Source organism: Rhinolophus ferrumequinum, chromosome 9 (assembly GCF_004115265.2).
Source record: "Rhinolophus ferrumequinum isolate MPI-CBG mRhiFer1 chromosome 9, mRhiFer1_v1.p, whole genome shotgun sequence".
In the NCBI taxonomy this organism is placed as follows: Eukaryota; Metazoa; Chordata; class Mammalia; order Chiroptera; family Rhinolophidae; genus Rhinolophus; species Rhinolophus ferrumequinum.
The window spans coordinates 69508513-69529304 of record NC_046292.1 but is presented as its reverse complement, the minus strand read 5'-3'; the positions used below and the strand labels follow the sequence as shown (position 1 = coordinate 69529304).

The 20792-nt window shown below is 36.0% G+C and overlaps 1 protein-coding gene across 1 annotated transcript in view; it reads right to left on the bottom strand.

Annotated features, from left to right (window-relative positions):
- Nucleotides 1–6615: 6615 nt before the first annotated feature.
- Nucleotides 6616–20792, bottom strand: part of BRDT (bromodomain testis associated) — a 40289-nt gene continuing 26112 nt past the window's right edge. Inside the window, 4 exon segments of the mRNA XM_033114958.1 lie at nt 6616–6684; nt 15400–15574; nt 16696–16901; nt 19552–19649. Of these exon segments, the coding sequence (XP_032970849.1) occupies nt 6616–6684; nt 15400–15574; nt 16696–16901; nt 19552–19649 (548 nt within the window).

Here is a 20792-nt window from a genome sequence, read left to right as displayed (position 1 = left end):
TGCTTAAGTGTAGAGAAATGAAGGTGAGACTCCCAAACCATCTCAAGTACCGCGGAAGGAAGCGCTTCTCTTGTTTTGACTAGTGTTTAAATCCTCTCTTTCCCCAATTAACTGTTGGGCCCTTTTCTGGATCATAGAATCATGGGGCGCAGGGAGGGGAGGCAGTGACTGATTTCCATACTACGCGACAGACATTATTACTTTATTCCTTCCTAACACTCTTCTGAAGGAGTTGCTATTCTCCAACTAGGTGCAGAGCTGTTACCAGCCCAGCTAGGCCTCTCGGGTCCTGAAGTCAAGCCTCTGGAAACCCCTGGTTTGTTCTCTATCCCTGTCCTTTACCTTTGCAAGAATATCGTTTAAATGGAACCATATAGTATGTAACCTTTTGTTTTTTTGGCTTCTTTCACTTAGCATAATGCATCTGAGATTCACGTACTCATTTTTATGGCTTATTAGTGTTCTACTGAGAGGATGTATTGTTTATTCCTTCTTCAAGTTAAGGGACAGTTGAGGTTTTTTCAGTTTGGGTGGTGATGAATAAAGTCACTATAAACATCCATGTAAAGTTTTTTGTGTGACTTCAGTTTCCATATCACTTGGGTAAATACTTAGAAGTAGGATTGCTGGGTCACGTGGCAAGTGTGCATTTAACTATATGAGAAACTGCCAAACTGGTTTCCAAAGTGGCTGTACAATTTTGAATTCACATCAGCAATGTATGCGAGTTATAGTTGGGTCATATTCTTGCAAGCACTTGGTATTGTCAAAAAAAAAAATCTTTTTAGTTGTAGCCATTCTAAGAGGTGTGGAGTGGTGTCATTGAAATTTTAATTTGCATTTCCCTAATGACTAATGCTGAGCATCTTTATGTACTTGTGTGCCACTGGGACCTATTCTTGACAGCTTTTACTTGTTGCTGAATGCTTATTACCCTGGTGGTAGGAAGTGCAGTGGGAGAGGGGCATTTTCTGTTGTCCTAATTCAGCCTCACAGGCAGGCACTATGTCCTTCGATATCAGGGTGGGACCTTCTCAATGATCCTTCCCTGCCCCCAGTGACAGGTCTCTCATGGTCTGGACCCATGATGAATTTCTTGTCCCCCTCTTAGGAGTAGGAGATTTGTTTCTGTTTCCTTCCCCCAGCTGAAGTGGCTCTTCATCAGTGCTCTAAAGGTGATAGGGTTTGCTGTTCTTGCCCCAGAAGCTTGAGGTTTGTTATTCCTTGGGAAAGATAGGGGAGAACGATGGGGGAGGGGAGGCGTTGGGGGGCAGGGGGTGCTTTGTGCCTTTCCTATATCTGCTGCTGTTCTCTTCCAGGCCTGCATCAGGAGTATGGCTTTCTCAGAACTCTCATCCTGTCCCCCAAATCTTTCTTGTAAGTACTAATGAAGTCTGTGGAGAAGAGCAAGTGGTTGCAGATTTCTCTTGTGCTCCCAAGGGTTCTATATTATCAAGCTAGCCCATATCCACCCTTTAGCAATTTGTTACAACTTTCACATGATTTGTTGTTACCAGATTACATAGCATTTGATGGTATCTGCCTCAGGTAAGCCAGTGCTTATGTCCTGTCTTTTCTTAGATTTCAGGTTATTTGGTTACCCTGAAATCTCAGCCCTCAGATTAATTTAAGAAAAGATTTACTAGCTTTTTAACTTGTTGTAATGGTGGGAGAAATGCTTTTTCCAGCTTTCTAGATCCCAAATGGAAGCCTGAATTCCCTGACTTTTAAAAATTGAGGTATAATTGACATATTGTATTAGTTTTAGGAATATATGGTTTGATATGTGTATATATTGTAAAATGATAACCACAATAAGTTCAGAACTTTTTTTAGTTTTGAGTATTACCTTTTTATTTGAAAATTTTAATGTGATAATTGTAAATTTATATGCAGTCCTAAGAGAATAGAGAACCTGTGTACTTTATCCAGTGTACTTTATACTTTATAACTGTCATATATGTAGCTTTGTGTACCCACCAACAAAGTCAAGAGTATGGAACAGTTCTATAACCACAAGGATCCCTCCTGTTGCTTTTTTATTGCCCCCACCCCAGTTTTTCAGCCATTGTTTCTCAGTCTAGTTGTAGGGCACAGCTCCTTGGCCCATGTGGTAATCGAACTGGTGGCCTTTGGGGTTAGGAGCACAGCGCTCCAACTGCCTGAGCCACCGGGCCCTTGGTTCCCTTTTATAACCACATCCACACTTTGTCCCTGACTCCAGGCAGCCACTGATCTGTTCTGTTTCCAATTATTTTGTTATTTCAAAAATGTTATATAAATGAAATTATATAGTATATAACCTTTGGGATTATTTTTCACTCAGCATAATTTCCTATAAATTCAAGTTATTTCACATATCAATAGTCCATTCCTTTTCGTTTAGTATTACGTAGTATGTATATTCTATAATTTGTTTAACCATTCACCTATTGAATGACATCTGGGTTTTTTTCCAGTTTGGGGCTACTTATTTGTAAAGCTGCTATGAATATTTGTGTACAGGTTTTTGTGTGAAAATAAGTTTTCATTTTTCTGGGATAAATGCCCAAGAGTACAATTGCTGGATCATATGGCTTTGAATGTTTTGTTTATAAGAAACTGCCAACTGGTTTCTAGAATGGTTGTACCATTTTACATTACAACCAGCAATGTATGAGTGATCATTTCTCTGCATCCTTGTCAGCATTTTTGTGTTGTCACTATTTTTTAACCTTTCTAATAGGTACACAGTGATAGCTCATCATGATTTAAATTTACATGTCACTGATAGCTAATGATAGTGAACATGCTTTCATATCTATTTTGGTGAAATGTTGTTCATGTCTTTTGCCAATTTTCTAGTTAAATTGTTTGAGTTTTTATGTTGACAACGTTTTGAGAATTCTTTATGTATTGTATATGTTATTTGTCAGATATTTGGTTTGTAAATATTTTGTCCTAACCTGTATCTTATGTTTTCACAGAGCAAAAGTTTTGATTTTGATGAGAAATTCAGCATTTATTCCTTAAAGCTAAATTAATTCAGAAATTGCTTAAACATTAGTTACCCAAAAACCATAGCTTGTGGTGAAACGCTGTAGCCATTTACTTTGGAATTAGAAATAAGAATGACATCTAGTGCTTCCATTATTTAACATTATTTTGGGAAATTGTGGATAATGAAATAAAAATCACCCAAAACAAAAATATAGTTATTCATTTCCATTCTGTATGATTTTTGCTTTTCTTGCTTTATTACATTGGCTAGAATTTCTAGTACTATGTTGAATAAGAGTGGACATCCTTGCCTTGTTTCCAAATGCAGGGGGAAACCATTGACTCTTTCACCATCATGAATTCCCATAGAGTGACTAAATTAAAAACCATTGAATTGTACTTTGGAGGATAAGTTGTATCTTAATAAATCTTAAATTCTTATAAAGAAAACATTTTTTTTTAATGGGCTAAAGATTTCTGGAGCTAATTTAAAGAAGAAAACCAAGTTTCATTCTCTAGAAAAACCAGTTTTTATGCTGATAACTGTCTAGAGGAGGGATTATTATTGGCGGAAACCAGAATTACTAAAGCAATGTCCTTGGGGAAGAAAGAGTAGTAAGAGATTTGCCTTAACTGAATGCATGGATAATTCATCTGTAGTAATAGAGCAGAGAGCAGAGCATATGAATAGTGATGCTTGTAGATATGGTAGTGGAAGATGGGGGAAGTTCTCCTCAGATGGCTTGTTATCTTAGTGAAAAAGAAATAGATTTATTGATGATGGGGGATGTGGTATTAGTTGCAAGTCTGAGCACAATGGAGATGTAAAAGAACTGACTGCCTAGGGAGAGTGAATGGACCATGGAAATGTAATAAGATTTCTGGGCAGCATTAAGACTAACTTGAGTTTATGCTCATGAATTTAAAGTTATCATGGTTGCATGTCTTTCTGTAACTGATTAGCTTCATGAGTAGAGTAGGCAGTCAGATATTTTAAGGATTTGAGTTTTGCCAAGTGACTGCAACAAAGAAAGGAGCAATGGAGTTGAGAGTGTGTGCAAGGGAATGATGATAAATATTAATGTACTATATTTAGATAAGGAGACGTGAGGGCATGAAGGGAGAGAAATTGTAAAAAGGCATTAGAATTAATGTATTGTAGGTCCTGGTGAGGTCTAGTGATTGCTGAAGTCAAGGGAGTATACTAGAAAAAGATAGGTGGTAGTAGTGAAAGACTCGGGGGTCCTTGAAATTGAAACCAAGGAAGGGTTTTAATTATTGGTAATGATAAAGCAGTAGCTAAAGTTGATTAGACATTAAGATCATTAGCAGAGAGGTCAAGAGACTGAGAAGTATCAATTAGAGAGTGACAGTGAGACAGACTAAAATCCTGGGAACAACGAGTGAACTAGGGATGGTAAATGACTATGGGTAGCATAGTCTGATGATCATGAAAAACATAAAGCTGGGGTATTTAGGGAGGAGGAAGAATGGTCTGCAAGTGGCACTCCAAAGGTAAGAAAACATTAGTAACGTTATTGTAAAAACATGCATTAAATGAGAGCCTGCAGGAGAGATCCAGAGTTTAGTTAAAGCAGTGGCTCTCAAACTGTAGCATGTATTTGAATCACTTGGAGGGCTTGTTCAACTATAGACTGTTGGACCTCATACCCAGAGTTTCTGACTTAGTAAGCCTGAAATCTGAGAATTTGCATTTCTAAAACATTCCCACAATGCTGATGTGGGTGGTCCAAGGACTATACTTCCAGAACTAACGAACAAAAAAAGAAACAAGCAAACAGGATTGGTTATATAGGGAATGTTGTTGATAACTGATCATGACTCCCAGAAAACACAATGAAAACATCTTCGAAGTTGGAGAGGAGAGGCAGGACAGAAAAAGGGTCCTCATGAAACCAGGTTTTAGTTCGAGGCTAATAAGTTACGTGGTAATATCTCATGCATGAAGTCAACAGAAATAAACTCCATGCAAGTTAAGAGAAGCCAATCTTTTACTAAAAAAATAACAATAATGCATAATATAGGAAGTATCAGCTGTAAACTGATTTTTCTCTGCTAAACTGACTTCAACCAACGTACCAAAAGTTTGTTGAGCATCTACAATGTGCTGAGCCCCTTACAGACTGAGCAAAGGTTACAGTTTAAGTTGGTGAAACTAAAACTAAACACTGATAGCTGTATCATAGCTCTCTAAGGGCAGCTCCAAATGTTTATAGGAAAAACCTCAAGAATGCCATTACTCTTTAATATAAAAGATGTTAAGCTGAACTTTCTTTTTTTAGATATAGAGAAAGATCATTGATTGATCAGTTTTATTAAAGACAGTTAAAAGATTGAATATGTATATTTGACAGAAGTAAATTCTTATTTACTGTTATCACTTTGTCTTCAAAGTGGAAAATTTCCCACAGACCTTAAAAGTATTACATAATCAATATCAAAAAGAATACCGAACATGGAAAGAAAATGCAAAAAACAATACCTGTAATCCCATCACCTAGAGGTAACCACTATGTATTTCGGATGTATCTTTCTAAAATGCATACTGTTTAGTATATACATATGAATTTCTTCGTTAAAAATAGGTATAGTTGTATAGGTATGACTATCACTTTAATTCTGGCTATGTTTCATAAAGGTATCACCATCATTTTAGCCACTAGTTAATCATGTTTTTTAAATGGCTGATAGTTTAAAGATGTTTCAAAAATAATGTCGATCATAAAAATAAATGAAGTCAAGAAAACTTTTTTCCTTTCTCTCAATATATACACACTTTGAATTTTTACCTTAGCTGATATCAGAATAGTGCTTGACTTATGTTACACTTCAAGAGTCCAAAAATTTTAAATACATGAAGCTGATACATGTGATTTATACATAATAACAACTTGAGAATGATGAAACAAAAATATTTTACAGATTTAAATTTAAAAAAGACTGACTATAATTAAGTAAAGATTTAAACATTCATTGCTATCACATATGTATGTTAAGAAATGCTGTATAAGTTCCTATAGAAACTTACATACATAATTAATATTTATTGTTAGTTACTGTTTTGCCTCAAATTCAACATCGTGCAAGCCATGGGTAATATTTTCTTTAAATTTCAATATAAATTTTGGATATCAAACCAGCAGAAAATCATATGTAACCTGACACTCAAGAAACGAAAGTATTTTGTTAGAGATTCTAAATATTTTTGAAGGCAGACAAATATGTTTTAAAAATTAAAAACACAACAGGAACTATGTTTTTGATACACCTTTATATATTCTTAATTCTTAAACAAGAAGGGACTATCTCTTGGATTTTCATTGCTAAGACAGGGCCTATATACATAGCAGACAATTATTTATAAAATGAATAACATCTGGAAAATTAATTCAATTTCTAGAGAACCAATATTATAAAATTTCCTGCAAATTATGCCATTTAAAAAATGAACATATACCTGTTAAGAAATGTAAGTGAAAATTGTTTAATCATTTTAGAGCAGTCAAAATACAGCATAAGATGGTATTTTGGTATCTGAAAGCAGTAATTTTGACATATGCATTTTATCTTTTATATCATTCATTTTAAGTTGATGGTTAATTTAAAAACTGAGTTTTAATCAAAGTTGTTTTCAAACATTGTCATAATGTCACTTTGCAGAGTCATATCAATGGTACCGGCCATCTGTAGGAAAGAAGAGAAGATTTAAATGTTACTTAAAAAATGTATGCCTGCATTACATCTATATAAACACGATTATGCAACATTTGGAACAGATCACATACAATATGAATGCAACTTATTTAACATAATGAGTTTGTATATAATTTTTTTTATTTCTGTTAATATACTAATCTGATGTTTGTTAAAGTATTATGTGATAAATAAAAATTAAAGATTATAAGAACACTAAGAACAAATTTAACCTTTCTCTCCAAATGAAGAGAAAACTCTCAGTGTGTTGACAGAGTGGCTATTAATAAGAAGGTGAACTGATATAAAATTATTTTCTGCATGGACCAATATCTTACCTATGTGAGAGAACTATATGTAATGTTAAAGCTATGGGCTTTCCTTGATTCTGCCACTTACTGTGTAGCCTAAGGCAAATTATTTAACCAAATTTACTTATATGCAGATATTTATGAAGATCAAACCACACTGCCTGTATAACACTCAGCACAATGCTGTTTATTAAATGCTAAGAAGTCATTAAAAATAAGGTAAAGTATATTGTGCTAAGTGAAATAAGTCAGACTGGGAAAGACAAATGTCATGTAATTTCACTTATATGTGGAATCTAAAAAACAAAATATATGAACAAACAAAACAGAAACAAACTCATATAGATACAGAGAACATTTTGATGGTTGCTAGATGGGAGGGGGGTTGGGAGGAATAGGTGAAAAGGGGGAAGAAATTAAGTACAGATTGGTAGTTACAAAATAGTCATGGGAATATAAAGTATAGCATTGGGAATATAGTCAATAGTATTGTAATAACTATGGATGGTGTCAGGTTGGTACTAGATTTATTGGGGTGATCACTTTGTCAGTTGTATAAATGTCTGATTATTATGTTGTACACCTGAAATTAATGTAATAATCTATGTCAACTATAATTGAAAAATAAAAAAAAAATATATTTAAAAATAAAGTAAAGTAAAGAAATTAAGGCAAAAGAAATAAATGTTTACTGTATTTTGAAACCTCCTCGAAATGCCCTTGTGATATAGGTTAGATATTCTCTGGCGTCTGAAGTGACATCAACTATGAAAGTTCAAAAAATTGTTTTATCGGTGAGCTGTAACAGCCCAGAGTGGTAGGTTAAAAGCACCAATTTGCAACCAATTTGTTGACTGCCCAGATGGGAAACAGTGTTCTCACTGACTATCTGGGAAAAAGTTTGTAATTATAACTTAGCTAACAAAAGGATATTAAAGTTATGTGTGACTCATAAACTACAAAAATGTCCTTAAATAGAGTTCCGGTTAAGATGGTGGAATAGGTAAATTCTGTGTTTGCTTTCTCTCATGACCACATCAAAATTACAACTAAACTACAGAACAACGATCCTTGAGAATCACCTGAAGTCTAGCTGAACAGACGTCTACAACTGAGGATATGCTGAAGAGGCCATGTTTACACTGGTAAGAGGATCAGGGATGCAGAACTGACTGGTCCCATGCCTGCATAGCGGTTAAAAATTAGGAGGGTTTTCTCAGCTGTGGAGGTCCCTCTTGAGGAGCCATAGGTCACAGCCCCACACTAGGCTACCCAGCCCAGGGCTCCAGAGCCAAAAGAGAAGTGCCCACAACTTCTGGACATGAAAACCAGCAGGGACTGTGGCTGAGTGAGACAGAGGGCAGCTGGAGTCCCAGGCGCTCCTCTTAAAGGGCCCAAGCATGGCTGTACTCCCTGACAGACTCACTACTCACTCTGAGCTCCAGCAATGGGGAAGCAGTTTGAAAGGTGCCAGGGACATACAGGAAGGACGTGAATTGTCTGGCCTCAGGGTGAGGGCTAGAGGACCAGCTTTCTCAAGGCAGGAGTGCTGGCAGGGCTCCACTGTTCTTTTGTTAAACTCTCCCCTCACCCAGGGTGCAGGCTGAGTCTCCATCAACCTGGCTAACATTGTTTGCCCCACTCTGATGACTCCCTGAGACCCTGGCCCACCAACTTGTGGGCCCACTCAAGCTGCTCCCAATGGCTTTTCCATGCAAACGGCCTGTCTTGGCTCATGCTGTGGACCTTTCCAAATATCTCTCAAAGGTTTGCAGACCCCAAACAAGCAGCATCTGGCCTCAGTTCACAGGTTAGCCTTCCTAGGCACTTCCAGGCCCACTACAAGTGGCAACCATCTGCAGATCAATCTGTAGCTCATACCAAGTGGCCCTGGGCAGGGCACAGGCAGCGGTTGATCTTGACCTGCAACACAGCCCCTCCCCCAAGAGGCCGCAGAACCAACACACCTGGTGGCCATCTTTAGATCACACCAGAACACCAATGAATCACCTCCACAAAAGATATACCCAAAGGGCAGACTGGGAAGTCGCCAGAACCTTGCTAAAGTAAATCCTGCTCTGTAGGGTGAAGACCTGCACAACAGCTCCTCTACTGTAGTCATAGCCAGTCCACACAACCAATCAGCCTGATGTTCAATCCCTCTCATTGATGTGCAAACAGCAACCAAGGCTCAACTGCAATAGGAGGGCACACACAACCCACACTAGAGACACACCTGGAGCACCCAACTCAGGTGACCAGGGAGCCTGCACGACTGGGCCCCAAAGGACACCTACTACATAAGTCCACTCTACTAAGACCAGGAGACATAGCAGCTCTACCTAATACATAGAAACAAACAGGGAGGCAGCCAAAATGGAGACACAAAGAAACGTCCCAAATAAATGAACATAACAAAGCTCCAGAAAAAGAACTAAACAAAATGGAGACAAGCAATCTACCAGATGAAGAATTCAAACCACATTCAAAACACTGGTTATAAGGATGCTCAATGATCTTAGTACGAACTTCAACAAAATTGAAAACATAAAAAGGGAGATAGAAAACATAAAAAAGAACCAGTCAGAAATGAAGAATACAATAACTGAAATAAAGAATACATTAGAGGGAATCAATAGTAGATTAGATGAAGCAGAGAATTGAATTACTCTACTCAGCAAAGCTATCATTTGGAATTGAAGGACAGGATAAAGAGCTTCCCAAGAAAGAAAAGCTAAAGGAGTTCATCACCACCAAACCAGTATTACAAGAAATGTTAAAGGGACTTCATTAAGAAGAAAAAAAAGATAAAAAATATGAATAAAATGGCAACAACTACATATCCATCAACAATTACTTTCAATGTATAGGGATTAAATTCTCCAGTCAAAAGATAAGATAGGTGAATGGATAAGAAAACAAGACTCTTACATATGCTGCCTACAACAGATTCAATTCAGATTGAAAGACACACACAGACTGAAAGTAAAGGGATGGAAAAAGGTATTTCATGAAAATAGAAACGAAATAAAAAGCTGGGGTAGCAATCCTTATACCAGCCAAAATAGACTTTAAAACAAGAGACAAAGAAGGACCCAGTAATTCCACTTCTGGGTATTTGTCTGGAAAAAACAATACAAAACACTACTTCGAAGGGACATGTGCATCCATATATTCATTGCAGCATAATTTACAATAGGCAACATATGGAGGCAACCTAAGTGTCCATCGATAGACAACTGGATAAAGAAGATGTGGTACACATATACAATGGAATACTACTCAGCCATAAAAAACTGAAATCTTACCATTTGTGACATGTGGATGAACCTAAAGGGTATTATAAGAAATAAGTCAGACAAAGACAAATACCATGTGATTTTACTTACATGTGGAATCCAAAAAAACCAAATAAACAAACTAGCAAAACAGAAGCAAACTCGTAGATACACAGTGCATTTTGCTGGATTGGGGAGTGGGGTTGTGAAGGTGAGTGAAGTGGGAGATGGGATAAAGAGGTACAAATTGGTAGTTAGAAAATAATCACTGATCTAGAGTATATCATGGGGAATATAATCAGTAATATTGTAATTATGTATGTTGTCAGATGGGTACTGGATTTATTGGGGTGATTACTTTGTAAAGTATACAAATGTCTAATCACTGTGTTATACACCTGAAACTAATATAATATTGTATGTCAACTGTTAACTGAAAAATAAAAAAATATTTTGAAAAATTTCCTTAAATATGCCTTAAGAGACAAAAAGGATAAATTCTTAATCTTAACCCAGACTACATTCCTAATGCCAGCTCTTAGGATGCTAAATGTCTTGCCCAGATAGTTCCCTAAAAATTCTACTTTAACACTCCAATATGAGAGGATATGTTGTCCTACTCGAAATAGCATGTGATACTGCTGTAAGTATCTAAACATACTGCAAAATTCCAAGAATAAGTAATGAAATTTGTTTTTATTTAAAGGTAATTTATTTTAAATTCTCTTCAATCTTGACTAAAATCTGCACTTGTGGAATAATTATTGATATGTAACTGGTTATTCTCTACACCAATTAACCTCAGATACCACGATTTATATACTAATGTTCTCTGCAGCTGACACCATAACCTGGATATTCCTTTCTCAATGGTCCTAATATATTAAGTTGGTGCAAAAGTAATTGCGGTTTTTGCAATTATTTTTAACCTTTGGAACTGCAATTACTTTTGCACCAACCTAATACACTTCAACCATTCAAATTTAAGATAAGAAACTTGGTAAAAGGAACTGGCATAAAGTGAACTCTTGGGAGATCTGCTAGGTTTTTGCAGATTTTTAGGGTATGGATCTGTCAAGTAGTAAGTAGCAACATAACAGTTCTGGTTGTCAAGAATGATAGTTATCAAACTGCTAGATGTGGCATTATTAGTCAAGTTTCAGTGGATTCTGTGTTTAGTCAAGTTCCAGAAAAGTGCTTGGGGTATTAGAAATTGTATCAGATTACATAGGTGGGTTGTTAGGTGGCAAGTAGGTTGCTGAGAAATCACGTGTGACTGAAATCAGGCCCTTTTGAGTACCAACAGGAAAATTCCCAGATCATTAGAGAAAGACTTACATAAAATTTATTGGACTCATTTCGAGCGCTCAGTCGCCGTATGTGACAAGTCGTTATTTTTGATCGCATAAAGAACATTTCTATCTTTGTAGAAAGTTCTATAAGACCACACTGCTTTAAAGTAAGCTCCACCATATGTTATAATACTGCTAAATTTGTTTCTACCTTAGTATTATAAAATAAGAAGCTGACAAAACTTTTTCCTAGGAAATTCATTTGTATTATAATCAATACTACAGCCAAAACCAATGGCTTTTTTCTTCTCAAACTAATGCTCCTGTATGTCCTAGGAATTCACATCTTTCTCAAGATTATAAAAATATCCAGCACCCAACAAGGTAAAAGTCACAACATCTGGCATCAATGATTACTAGGTAAGCAAGGAAGCAGAAAAACATCCACAAAGAGGAGACTAATCAATCAACTGAAACTAACTTGGAACTGACACAGGTGTCAGAATTAGTAGAGAAGCCCATTAAAACAATTTTGATGACTGTATTCCACTTGTTCAAATGTTTAATAGAGATACAAAAATATAAAAAAGTTCCAAATCAAGCTTCTGGAGATGACAACTATAATTTCTGAGACGAAAAATACACTGGATGGAATCTACAGCAGATTGAGCATTGAAGAAAAGATTAATGAACATATCCAAAATGAAAGGCAGAGGAAAAAAAGAATTTAAAAATTAAAAGAGCATCACTGAGCTGTGGGACAACTTCAAGTGGCCTAATCCACAAGTAACTGGAGTCACTGAAAGGAGAGAAAGAGGGTACAAAAAAATAAAAGAAATAATCCCCCCAAATTTTCCAAGCTTACCATGTTTGCCCGAAAACAAGACCTAGCCGGACAATCAGCTCTAATGCGTCTTTTGGAGCAAAAATTAATGTATAAAATTATATTATATAAGACTGGGTCTTACATTATAGTAAAATAAGACCAGGTCTTATATTAATTTTTGCTCCAAAAGATGCATTAGAGCTGATTGTCAGGCTAGGTCTTATTTTTGGGGAAACATGGTACATCTCTAATATGATCAACACAGGACAAGAAACATGAAGAAAATAATTGCTAAAAACAGTGATAAAACTGTTAAACATGTCCAGAGGAAAGGCATGTTTTATACAGAGAAACAAAGATATCAAATTTCTCATTGGAAACACAGCAAGCAACACAGTGAAAGAACACCTTTAAAGTACTGGGAAAAAAACTAACAATCTAGAATCCTACATCCAGCAAAAACATATTTTAAAAAAATGAAGGCAAGTTAAAAACATGTCCACACAAAAACCTGCATACCAATCTTCAAAGCAGCTTTATTATAATTGTTATAAGCAAGCAAGCTTATAACATCTTGGAAGCAATCAAGATGTCTGTTAATAGGTGAATGGATCAACTGTGGTACATCCATGCAATGGATTTTCATCACTGAAAGGAAATGAACTATCACGCTACAAAAAGACATAGAGGAACCTTAAATGCAAATTACTAAGTGAAAGAAGTCAATCTGAAAAGGCTATATGTTGTACGATCCCAAGTATCCAACCTTCTAGAAAAGACATAACTATGGAGGTAGTAAAAAAGATCAGTAGTTGTCAGCAGGAGTTCCGGAGACATAGGAGATGCACAGGGAGCTTTTAGGACAGGGAAATTATTCTGATGGTAGTACAATCGTTGGTGTATGCCACTGTATCTTTATACATTTCTCAAAATCCATAAAATGTATCAACACAAAGAATGAACCCTAATGTAAACTACGGACTTTGTTTCATAAACTAAGGTTAGCAATAATGTGTCAATGTTGCCTCATGGCTTTTCTTAACTCATGTGGGATGTTGATGGCAGGGGAGGTTGTATGTTGATGGGGGGAGGACATTAATATGTGAGAACTCTTTGTACTTTTGGTTCAGTTTTACTGTGAATATAAAATGTTCTAAAAAATAAAGTCTATTAATTTTTAAAAAAGGCCAAATAAAGATATTATATTCTCAGATATACAAAAACTGAAAGAATCCACCACCGGCTGACTCACACTATAAGAAATGCTAAAAGGAAGTCCTTTGGGGAAAAGGAAAATTATACCATTTGGAAATCTGGATCTAAACAAATGAATGAAAAGCACTGGAAATGGTAACTACATAGGTAAATTTCTTATCATTAAAGTTTTTAGAGATAATTTGACTGCTTAAACAATAGCATAAAGGCTGGGAGGGAAAAAAATGGAAGTACATTATTAGATAGCTATTATACTAAACATGAAGTGGTATAACAACTCAAAGGAAGACTGCGATAAGCTAAAGTATATACTAAAACCCTAATGCATTCACTAAAATAAAGTTACTGATAATAAATCAATGAAGAAAATAAAATGGAATCATAAAAACTACTTAATCTAAAAGAATGCAGAAAAGAAGAAAAAAGATAAAAAGAACAAACGAGACAAAAGAAATAGCAAGATGATGGATTCAAACTCAACCATTTTCATAATCATTTTGAATGTCTAAATACTCCTATAAAAGGCAGATACTGGATTTTTAATTTTTTTTAAAAAGGCAAGACCTCATTACACGTTGCCTGCAAGAAGCTCAATTTTCAAACACAGATTTAAAAGTAAAAGGATGGAAATAATTTTTACACCATGCCAACAGTGGTGACAAGAAAGAGTGAAGGGGTTATATTTCTGGGTAAATATTACCAGGAATAAAGAGGATCATTTTTTAATGAAAAGCGGTCAATTAATCAAGAGGACATGACAATCCAAATGTTTCGGCACTTAATAACAGAACTTAAAAATACATGAAATAAAACTGAAAGAATTACAATGATAAAAAGACATCTATAATTATATAATCATAGATGCCAATGCCCTTCTCTCAATGTTTGATAGAACAAGTAGGCAGAAAACCAGCAATATAGTAAAGTTGAACATTATCAACTTGGCCTGTTTAATACTCTACGCATTCTTCTCAAGTGCACTCAGTGTTTACCAAGATAGACCACAGTCTGGGCCATAAAACAAGTCTCAATGAATTTAAAAGAATTCAAGACAGACATTGTATGTTGTCTGACCACAATGGAATTCAATTAGAAATTACTCGCTAGACAGAAAATTCCCCAATTTTTGGTAACTATTTAAATAAAACACTTCTAAATAATCCATGGATAAGAGAAGGAATCGATTCTAGTTTTTGAAACATCATTTTCTGTATATTAGGACTCCTAAACATAAGTTAATTTATTTTTTTCTTTCCAGACTTATTAAAATATAATTGACATAATACATGTCAACTTATTCATCGAGTGTTCAACTAAAGAAATACTGACCTGGGACAGATGGCAGATCTTTTTAACCCCAATTCATAGGTGGTTTATAAATTTTTCAAGAGTAATTAACAGTAAGTGATAAATCACTTTACCTATGTGCCAGGCATTTTCCTATGTGTTTAATTAAGACATATGAATTCATTTCATCTTCACAATAGGCATTACTATTCCCCCTTTATAAAGAAATTCAGGTTCAGAGAGGTTAAGTCTAGTAAATGACAGAACCAGGATTTGAACCCATGTAGTCTAGTAGCTCCAGGATGTCTTTTGTCTGTTTGTGTCTTTTGACTATGTATCTTTTGACTACGAAAAGTTTATTTTAGACCCTGATTTTAGAACTTGATCTTCACTAAAGAGGTAATTCCACTGTCACTGAAAAACAACCTTGAATACATCTTTGAACATGTGAAGACAATCTTTGCTTTGACAGGTTTAGTAAACTAAAATTCACTTACTGCTTCTCTCCTCCTCCGCTCTTGCTCTTTCTCCCTTGCTAAATTACGGTCTTTGAGAAGCCAGAGGTTACATTTATCTTGAGCTTCCAATGATTGTTGATGTTCTTTCTGCTCCTCTCCAAGGCACTTGTTTTGCATTTTATTTGAAAAAGATTCTAGAGTGAAGCCAGGGTCTCTGAAATAAACAGTAGAGCTCAAAGTAGGTTTCAAGTTCCTTAAAAGTTATTACAAAGATATGCTATTAAATGACAAATATAAAGCAATGTTCTAGATACCCCTTTTCATATGTTATGATATCATTTTTTTTTTAAAGATTTTATTGGGGAACAGTGTACTTCCAGGCCTTTTTTCCAAGTCAAGTTGTTGTCCTTTCAATCTTAGTTGTGGAGGGTGCCATTCAGCTTCAAGTTGTTGTCCTTTCAGTCTTAGTTGTGGAGGGCGCAGCTCAGCTCCAGGTCCAGTTGCCATTGTTAGTTGCAGGGGGCACGGCCCCCCACCTCTTGTGGGAGTTGAACCGGCAACTTTGTGGTTGAGAGGACGCGCTCCAAACAACTGAGCCATCTGGGAGGCAGCTCAGCTCAAGATGCTGTGTTCATTTTTATTGCAGGAGATGCTGCCCACCATCCCTTGTGGGTGTCGAGGAATCGAACTGGCAACCTTGTGGTTGAGAGGATGTGCTCCAACCAACTGAGCCATTCAGGAGCTCAGCGGCAGCTCAGCTCAAGGTGCCGTGTTCAATCTTAGTTGCAGGGGGCGCTGCCCACCATATCTTGCAGGACTTGAGGAACTGAACTGGCAACCTTGTGGTTGAGAGCCCACTGGCCCATGTGGGAATTGAACCGGCAGCCTTCGGAGTTAGGAGCATGGAGCTTTAACTGCCTGAGCCACCGGGCCGGCCCTGATATCATTTTTAAACTTTGTATCTGATGTAAAATTTTACATAGGGTAATTGATACAAAGAGAAGGTTTTGGTAAACTGTGACCAAGGTATACCACTGTCTTCTTATATATACAATGGAAACAATATTAAGACATTTCTGGAAAATTATGATATGTTTACAACTTAGTAATATTAGTATCTTTAATAGCTTAATCAATAACTTATTTCTGTCCTTTCCAAAGCAGACTACTAGTTATCAATAAAATTATCAATAAAAATTTATTCTTATTAGTTATAATTTTCTGTGTTCTACTAAACAGCTGAATCATAGTTACTTGACAAAACAGAAATTTAATATATTTTAAATACATGTCTAGATCTCTCCCACAGCCTCCTTAACCCAGTAAATTACAGACCTCTGATTTTCTTGAAATACTTTTGGTTCCTTTGTATTCTGTTCCAGATGTTTCCGTATTAGTTCCTGTGTTCGAGCTTTTACTTCTTTTTCTATTGCTGCTTTTCTAAATTGGTTGAAAAGCTCATCTGAGGATTTAAGTACACTTGAAGTTTTGACTGGTTTGCCTAAACTTTTCCAAGAGTCTGCATTCTTGATCTTTATATCCTAAAACAAAATTTGATTCAGTCTGTGTCTACAGATGTCAACCAAATTTTGGAAGGAAAACAATGTTTTTGATACAGTAATAGATCAAATTAAAACTCCAAAGGCTTCATGTAATTTTACTAAGCTTATAAAGTTAAAGTTTACTGAAGTCAGAAAAAATATGAAAATATAAAAAACAGGTAAGCTAAATTCAATTATTCACCTAAGACCAAATTAAAACAACATGATTGACAATTATTTCAATTCAATGTAAAACATGTATTAAGGATATGACAATCTGCAAGCAATATAAAAATAAATAAACCTGTCACTGTAATGAAGATATATATGATCTTATAGGGAAATAAAAAAGCAAACATACAATGATTAAATAAGAGGCAAAGTAAGATGATGCCATAAGAATGACCGTATTTTTTTGAGCACTCAATAACATAGCTATTTTTTCTTTCTTTGTTATCTAGAATAAATTAACGGATTGTGACCACTGTTCTTAAATGAGGTATGCCATGGTCTAGATGAGTGCTGCCCAATAGAAATATATGTAGTTTAAAATCTTCCAGTACCACATTAAAAAGTTTTTTGTAAAGTAAAATCTTAACGATATATTTTAGTTAACAAAATACCCAAAGCATTATTATTGATATGCAATCAATATGAAAGACTAAAGATGATTTTTTTCAAAATAAGTCTTCCAAATTGGTATTTATTTACATTATGTTATCAGTAAAACTTATTTTGTTCTTACCCACAGAATAGGCTAAAATACCAATTCCAGAGTTCATTTGACTACTCAGGTCAGTTAAAGAACCTCACCTTCAGATAGAGATTTGAAACAGAATAAGTAATACCTGTTCTGTAGAATCCTTCCTATTTAATAGGAAATAAGCAGAGGATTTCTGGCTTTGTGCCCGAAATTTGTTTAATTGGAATGAAATTTTGGCAAACCCTAAAACAGAAAAGCTCTTAAGTAGGTTTGGAGTACAGGGCAGTTTTTCAGGTATCAGAGAGTAAGAAGACTTTTAAAAGGCAGAGATGAGGATGGAAAACATTCCTCATTGAAGAAAGAATATAATTAAATGTATTACTAGTTGTAGCTAAGAAGAAATGAGTAGTTCAGTTTCAGTGAATTACAAGGCATATAGTTAAGACTGAAACGCTAGATTGGGTTCATAATGTAACAGTGTTTAATCTTCATTCTGGAGAAAAGTTAGAACTGACTGAAGATTTCATACAGATGACTAATTTGATCATAGTAATTCATGAAGAGGAACAATGTGATAATGTTAAAAGCGGTATGAATTAGAACACCTAGGAGGGTTAAGTTAGTCGGAACAGGTATGAATGTGAAAAAGAGCTCAGATTGAAGGCAATAAGCCCTCCTTTATGAAGTGGAAGTGGAAAAGGAGACATCTTGAAAGTAAAACCCAAAGAATTTAGCAGCTCCTTGGCTGTAGGGGATTGAGAGTCGTCAAAAATGATGACAACTTACAGGAGGTGAGGTCTGGAGGTGTATATTTGAGACTATAACTGAAATCTCCATAGTGGATGTTCAGAGAGAAGTAGTAAAGACCCTCGTTTCTCTCTCACCCTTTGAAATTTTGGGGAGGGAGTAAGCAATTTTAGAGATCATTGGTTCCTCTGATAGGGCAAGGATAGGAGAGTGGCTAGAAGACAAATAAAATTAAGGCATTGGTTTTCAACCGGGTGTGATTCTCCTCTGCCCAGGGAAGATATCTGACAGTGTCAACACCCATTTTTGGTTGTCATATGGGATGGGGGAAAGGGTATTACTAGCATCTAATAGGTAGAGGTTAGGGTTCCTGTTAAGCATCCTACAATGCACAGGCCTACCCCCAACAAAGACTTATCCAGCTCAAAATGTCAATAATGCTACAGTTGCTATCCTGGTTTAAGATGTAAACAGGCAGTGGGAAAATAAGACAAAAGGAATAATAGCTAGAGACTATAGACATGGCAGGAGAGCTCCACAAACTGCTGAATGAAAGAAAAACTGAGAACAGAGATAGATGAGTTGGTCTCAGCAAAAAGGGATGCCTTTTCTTGAGGTGGAAGTAAGTAAGAGAAGAACGGCAAAGCTAGGACTTCTGAATAAAAAGATAAGAGACTGAGAGTTTGATGAAATATTTGGTTTTAATCCCAGCTCTTATTTGGGCAACATGCTTGAACTGTCTCAGCCAATTTATTCATAAAGACTAATTCTCAAAGATCTCTTCTGGCACCAAAATTCTGGATCCTCTCTTTTCAAAAAGTGAATGTGCCGTGATAGTGAGGGAGCAAGGGTGGGAAATAATGTCAAGAATGGAAACAGTTTGTTGTGAAGAGAGCAAGCCACACAATCCTATTCCAGCGTCAGCTTTCATTTCAACATTTTAGTTCCTACTACATGCTAAGCACTGGGAATAGCTGGCAAATACCAGCATTATAGAATGTATAGTTAAATACAATCATGGGGAAAGATGGTAGAGGAGGGGGGAAATTTTGTTTTTCAAAAAAATAAATAGGCAAAAATTAGGCTTTGAGATCCAAAAATCTCATTCAAGTTAGGGCTTAAAATACCTCTTGTGCGTGCCACTTCCATATTTTAAGATTTCAAGATTTGTGGGAAAAAACAAAAAAACATTACTCTTACCTTCTGCACGGGAACTTGACATTCAGAATCTAACACCACTGTATCATCGCCAGACTGATGCATCACAGTTAGGTCATTCAAGCGTTGTTCAGAATCACCTAAATGCACATTTTTAGAATAGTATAAAGATTTTTCATCTTGCTTGTCCAGAATGACTTTTTCCCCCCTCTAGGTCAGAAACTATGGAAACAGAATGACTAATTTTTTGATGCTTCTTAACTTTGCAGTATTCTTCAGTTAGAAACCATTATACTGTAAAATAAATACTTTTCATTTGAATTTTACCTCTTCTATTTCTTTTCCTTTTATTTGACCTCCCTCTGACCCCCATTTTTTCTGGTCGGCCAGATTGTGGTTCACCCACCAAAATCTGTTTTATTTGTGCCCATGGTACAGCAGTCTTCCAGTGTGCAGACTAAGCTCAGCTCCAGAGACGGGTCTCTATTAGGCCAAGCCAATCATTGTAACCCCACCCTCCTACCAGTCAGTCAGTCATTTAGGAAAAAGAAGCCCTAAGCCAATGTAGGGCCTCCAGGGAAAGATGCATCCGGGTGGCCAAACTGAAAATAGAAAATACAAAGAATAAAAGAAGACACCAGACACCTATAATAGCTACTGAGGCGATGGGAGTAAGAAATGCAAAGGTTGGTTTAGCTCTGATGTGAAGAGAATGAACGATGCAATCCTGTTAACTAAGTTTCACGTATTTCATTTATTATGGGTGAAGATAACTACAGAAAAAGAGCTTACACCTTGGTTAAACCATGCCTAAACAACCGACCTACCCTGGGACTACTAGTTGTGTATGCTAACAAAATTCCTTATTGTCTAAGCCAGTTTGAACTGAGTTTTCTGTCATTTCTGACCAAGAGAATCCTGATACATAAAACTTAATTTGGTCATTTTTGTTTCAGTTTTCTCTAGTTTTTGACTATAAGTCCTAACTAGTGGCAAAAAGACAAAGGCAATAAATGAAAACTGAATTGCTAATTTTGTTAATTGACTCAAGCTCACAAAATCCTGGCCACTTACACACTGTATTTTAAACTTCTACCACCTATGAATCCTTTGAGTGCTACTCTGGGTAAATTACACTAGTTGAAGTTGAGGCTTGAAGAGGGGGACATTAAGGGATAGGAGTGAGCATGGAGGGTGGGACAACACCCTGCCAAAGGATGTATGAATGAAAGAACAAAGTTTAAATTTACATGTCCCTACGTGGCCCAATGTATCTGTTTCCT